This window comes from Oncorhynchus clarkii, unplaced genomic scaffold, assembly GCF_045791955.1.
Source record: "Oncorhynchus clarkii lewisi isolate Uvic-CL-2024 unplaced genomic scaffold, UVic_Ocla_1.0 unplaced_contig_13062_pilon_pilon, whole genome shotgun sequence".
Classification (NCBI taxonomy): Eukaryota; Metazoa; Chordata; class Actinopteri; order Salmoniformes; family Salmonidae; genus Oncorhynchus; species Oncorhynchus clarkii.
Window position 1 is genome coordinate 332,923 of NW_027261140.1, and position 6,000 is coordinate 338,922.

A 6,000-nucleotide genomic window follows, 5' to 3' on the forward strand; every position below is an offset into this window, starting at 1 on the left:
GTTATAGTGTTAGATAGTGTTATAGTGTTCTATAGTGTTATAGTGTTCTATAGTGTTATAGTGTTCTATAGTGTTATAGTGTTCTATAGTGTTATAGTGTTCTATATTGTTATAGTGTTAGATAGTGTTATAGTGTTCTATAGTGTTATAGTGTTCTATAGTGTTATAGTGTTCTATAGTGTTATAGTGTTCTATAGTGTTATAGTGTTCTATAGTGTTATAGTGTTCTATGTTGTTATAGTGTCCTATATTGTTGTAGTGTTCTATATTGTTATAGTGTTCTATATTGTTGTAGTGTTATAGTGTTCTATATTGTTATAGTGTCCTATATTGTTATAGTGTTCTATAGTGTTATAGTGTTCTATAGTGTTATAGTGTTCTATAGTGTTATAGTGTTCTATAGTGTTATAGTGTTCTATATTGTTATAGTGTTAGATAGTGTTATAGTGTTCTATAGTGTTATAGTGTTCTATAGTGTTATAGTGTTCTATAGTGTTATAGTGTTCTATAGTGTTATAGTGTTCTATATTGTTATAGTGTTAGATAGTGTTATAGTGTTCTATAGTGTTATAGTGTTCTATAGTGTTATAGTGTTCTATAGTGTTATAGTGTTCTATAGTGTTATAGTGTCCTATATTGTTGCAGTGTTCTATATTGTTATAGTGTTCTATAGTGTTATAGTGTTCTATAGTGTTATAGTGTTCTATAGTGTTATAGTGTTCTATAGTGTTATAGTGTTCTATAGTGTTCTATATTGTTATAGTGTTCTATAGTGTTCTATATTGTTGTAGTGTTATAGTGTTCTATATTGTTATAGTGTCCTATATTGTTGTAGTGTTCTATAGTGTTATAGTGTTCTATAGTGTTATAGTGTTAGATAGTGTTATAGTGTTCTATAGTGTTATAGTGTTCTATAGTGTTATAGTGTTCTATAGTGTTATAGTGTTCTATATTGTTATAGTGTTCTATATTGTTATAGTGTTCTATAGTGTTATAGTGTTCTATATTGTTATAGTGTTATAGTGTTCTATATTGTTATAGTGTTCCATATTGTTATAGTGTTCTATAGTGTTCTATATTGTTATAATGTTCTATATTGTTATAGTGTTCCATATTGTTATAGTGTTCTATAGTGTTCTATATTGTTATGATGTTCTATATTGTTATAATGTTCTATATTGTTATAGTGTTCTATATTGTTATAGTGTTATAGTGTTCTATATTGTTATAGTGTTCTATATTGTTATAGTGTTATAGTGTTCTATATTGTTATAATGTTCTATATTGTTATAATGTTCTATATTGTTATAGTGTTCTATATTGTTATAGTGTTATAGTGTTCTATAGTGTTATAGTGTTCTATATTGTTATAGTGTTCTATATTGTTATAGTGTTATAGTGTTATATATTGTTATAATGTTCTACATTGTTATAATGTTCTATATTGTTATAGTGTTCTATATTGTTATAGTGTTATAGTGTTCCATAGTGTTATAGTGTTCCATATTGTTATAGTGTTCTATATTGTTATAGTGTTCTATATTGTTATAGTGTTATAGTGTTCCATAGTGTTATAGTGTTCCATAGTGTTATAGTGTTCCAAATTGTTATAGTGTTCTATATTGTTATAGTGTTCTATATTGTTATAGTGTTCTATAGTGTTATAGTGTTATAGTGTTCTATATTGTTATAATGTTCTATATTGTTATAATGTTCTATATTGTTATAGTGTTCTATATTGTTATAGTGTTATAGTGTTCTATAGTGTTCTATAGTGTTATAGTGTTCTATATTGTTGTAGTGTTCTATAGTGTTCTATAGTGTTATAGTGTTCTATATTGTTGTAGTGTTCTATTGTGTTCTATAGTGTTATAGTGTTCTATAGTGTTATAGTGTTCTATATTGTTGTAGTGTTCTATAGTGTTCTATAGTGTTATAGTGTTCTATATTGTTGTAGTGTTCTATAGTGTTCTATAGTGTTATAGTGTTCTATATTGTTGTAGTGTTCTATAGTGTTCTATATTGTTATAATGTTCTATATTGTTATAGTGTTCCATATTGTTATAATGTTCTATATTGTTATAATATTCTATATTGTTATAGTGTTCCATATTGTTATCGTGTTCTATAGTGTTCTAAAGTGTTATAGTGTTCTATATTGTTGTAGTGTTCTATAGTGTTCTATATTGTTATAATGTTCTATATTGTTATAGTGTTCCATATTGTTATAGTGTTCTATATTGTTGTAGTGTTCTATAGTGTTCTATATTGTTATAATGTTCTATATTGTTATAGTGTTCCATATTGTTATCGTGTTCTATATTGTTATAGTGTTCTGGTTCTGGTTATATAAACCCCTGGTTATCACACTTGACCAAATGTTCCTGTCAGATATAGAGGTTTTTCATCTTGTATTTGTGTTTATCGTCACAGGTTATCGTCACGACTCCTATGGAGATGTTGAAGATTCAGCTTCAAGATGCTGGGAGAATTGGTAAGAGATTTAAAGAGATGGAGGAGAATCAGTATGAGATAGACAGAGGACAAACAGTAAGAGATAGATAGAGGAGATTCAGTATGAGATAGACAGAGGACAAACAGTAAGAGATAGATAGATGAGATTCAGTATGAGATAGACAGAGGACAAACATTAAGAGATAGATAGAGGAGATTCAGTATGAGATAGACAGAGGACAAACAGTAAGAGATAGATAGAGGAGATTCAGTATGAGATAGACAGAGGACAAACAGTAAGAGATAGATAGATGAGATTCAGTATGAGATAGACAGAGGACAAACAGTAAGAGATAGATAGAGGAGATTCAGTATGAGATAGACAGAGGACAAACAGTAAGAGATAGATAGATGAGATTCAGTATGAGATAGACAGAGGACAAACATTAAGAGATAGATAGAGGAGATTCAGTATGAGATAGACAGAGGACAAACAGTAAGAGATAGATAGAGGAGATTCAGTAAGAGAGATAGATAGTTATTATTATTTCTGTATGTGTAATGTTTACTGTTAATTTTTATTTTTTATTTCACTTTTGTATATTATCTACCTCACTTGCTTTGGCAATGTTAACACATGTTTCCCATGCCAATAAAGCCCTTGAATTGAATTGATAGAGGAGAATCAGTTAGAGAGAGTGGAATGAAGTCCTGTATTACAGCGTGATTTAAATTTAAAGGCACTGTTCTCGCTTTAGTGGAGACGGCATTCACATGACCGTTACATTTCTCTATCGGCGATCCAGACCGAATACAACCATTTAGAAAGATGGAAAAACAATCTGTGAGATATTTAGAGAGATGGAGGAGGATTGGTAAGAGAGAGACACAGAGCTGCAAAATGGAAGGGTCACTATGACCTAGTGTTGAAATATGGATCAATTCTGCCCCCGTGTGGTCAATAGTGGATCCACATAAGGATCCTACCATCTCTACTGTCTATTCTATATTGGATCCACATAAGGATCCTACCGTCTCCACTGTCTATTCTATATTGGATCCACATAAGGATCCTACCATCTCTACTGTCTATTCTATATTGGATCCACATAAGGATCCTACCATCTCTACTGTCTATTCTATATTGGATCCACATAAGGATCCTACCATCTCTACTGTCTATTCTATATTGGATCCACATAAGGATCCTACCATCTCTACTGTCTGTGGGTGGGTGGTGGGTGGGTGGTGGGTAGGTGGGTGGATGGATACTATATTGTCCACAGACAGAACAGAAAAGTTAGTGCATCTTAATTACAATAATAGTAAAATTCTTCCTTAACAAATCAACTATCAGAAAAGCTCTAACCCCACGCTGTACCTGTCTGTCCTTCTATCAGAGGCCCAGAGGAAGCTGATGCCAGAGACGGTAGTACCGGGGACCGTGCCGACCAAGTCCCCCACCGCCATGCAACTGACCAGGGAACTGCTTAAGGAGAAGGGAATCGCTGGGCTGTACAAGGGCCTGGGGGCCACACTGCTCAGGTAAACAACATAGCACCACAGACGGACACTGTTCTGACCACCAACTACCCTCGACTCATTGGCTCTATCTCAATTTTATTTTCTGGATTCCTACCGTCCTCGTCTCCTTCTCAAAACGTATGGAGGAAAAAGATCAGAGACTAAGGGACCTTGGATCTTCTCCTCCAAGACGTTTTGAGGAGTCGAGGAAAGAGGACGCGAGGAATCGAGGAATCAAAGAAATACAATGAAAGCCCATTCATAGATACACCGACACACACTGAGGTATGACAATATGATAAACTCTCCTCTGCTCGTCTCTCGTTTCTCCCTTCCTCTCTTCTCTCTTCTCAGGGATGTTCCGTTCTCCATCATCTACTTCCCTCTGTTTGCCAACCTGAACGACCTGGGGAAGAGAGGAGCGGAGGGCCCCGCTCCGTTCTATGTCTCATTCCTGGCAGGCTGTCTGGCTGGCAGCACGGCCGCCGTGGCTGTCAACCCTGTAGATGGTGAGACATAATATTATAATATCCAGTATCTAGTTAATAATACTGTAGTAATATAGACTGGCAGCACGGCCGCTGTAAACCCTGTAGACGGTGAGACATGATATTATAATATCCAGTATCTAGTTAATAATACTGTAGTAATATAGACTGGCAGCACGGCCGCCGTGGCTGTCAACCCTGTAGACGGTGAGACATGATATTATAATATCCAGTATCTAGTTAATAATACTGTAGTAATATAGACTGGCAGCACGGCCGCTGTCAACCCTGTAGATGGTGAGACATAATATTATAGTTAATAATACTGTAGTAATATAGACTGGCAGCACGGCCGCTGTCAACCCTGTAGATGGTGAGACATAATATTATAGTTAATAATACTGTAGTAATATAGGCTGGCAGCACGGCCGCCGTGGCTGTTAACCCTGTAGACGGTGAGACATGATATTATAATATCCAGTATCTAGTTATATAGACTGGCAGCACGGCCACCGTGGCTGTCAACCCTGTAGATGGTGAGACATGATATTATAATATCCAGTATATAGTTAATAATACTGTAGTAATATAGACTGGCAGCACGGCCGCCGTGGCTGTTAACCCTGTAGATGGTGAGACATAATATTATAGTTAATAATACTGTAGTAATATAGACTGGCAGCACGGCCGCTGTTAACCCTGTAGACGGTGAGACATGATATTATAATATCCAGTATCTAGTTATATAGACTGGCAGCACGGCCGCTGTCAACCCTGTAGATGGTGAGACATAATATTATAGTTAATAATACTGTAGTAATATAGGCTGGCAGCACGGCCGCTGTTAACCCTGTAGATGGTGAGGCATGATATTATAATATCCAGTATCTAGTTATATAGACTGGCAGCACGGCCGCTGTCAACCCTGTAGATGGTGAGACATAATATTATAGTTAATAATACTGTAGTAATATAGGCTGGCAGCACGGCCGCTGTTAACCCTGTAGATGGTGAGACATGATATTATAATATCCAGTATCTAGTTATATAGACTGGCAGTATGGCTGCTGTCAACCCTGTAGATGGTGAGACATGGGGATTTTCTTTCAAACTTGTTATAACTTGTTATTAAGAACCTAGAATGTGTTACAATGTTATACTATTATACTACGTTATGTCTCTCTGAGTTAAAATGGTCTGTATTTAGCCGGGATCTTACACCAATCATAGGTTCTTAGTTGCATCAGTGTGTGTTGTAGTATTACCATGGTGTTGTTGTGTATTGACAGTGATAAAGACCAGAATCCAGTCTATGAACAGAGGGAGTACAGAGGAAACCTACAGCGGGGTGACTGACTGTATCAGGTAACTCGCAACACATGGGGATTGTGGGGTATTGACGTTGTTTCAGGTTTTCGCTCTCAAAATCACACTTTTTGTTTTGGATAACAACAGGATGTTCTAAGTATATTACAACACATATTACCACTTCAGGAGATTGTTGAGTGTAGTTACCCTTTCATTCAAGTGCCCA

The 6,000-nt window shown here is 35.4% G+C and overlaps 1 protein-coding gene across 1 annotated transcript in view; it reads left to right on the forward strand.

The window, feature by feature from the left end:
* LOC139405205 (mitochondrial glutamate carrier 1-like) overlaps positions 1–5,835 on the forward strand; it is a 94,898-nt gene extending 89,063 nt beyond the window's left edge. Inside the window, exons 7-10 of the mRNA XM_071147634.1 lie at positions 2,434–2,494; positions 3,855–3,999; positions 4,333–4,487; positions 5,756–5,835. Coding sequence (XP_071003735.1) covers positions 2,434–2,494; positions 3,855–3,999; positions 4,333–4,487; positions 5,756–5,835 — 441 coding nt within the window. The remainder of the gene's footprint in view (positions 1–2,433; positions 2,495–3,854; positions 4,000–4,332; positions 4,488–5,755) is intronic.
* Positions 5,836–6,000: the final 165 nt, after the last annotated feature.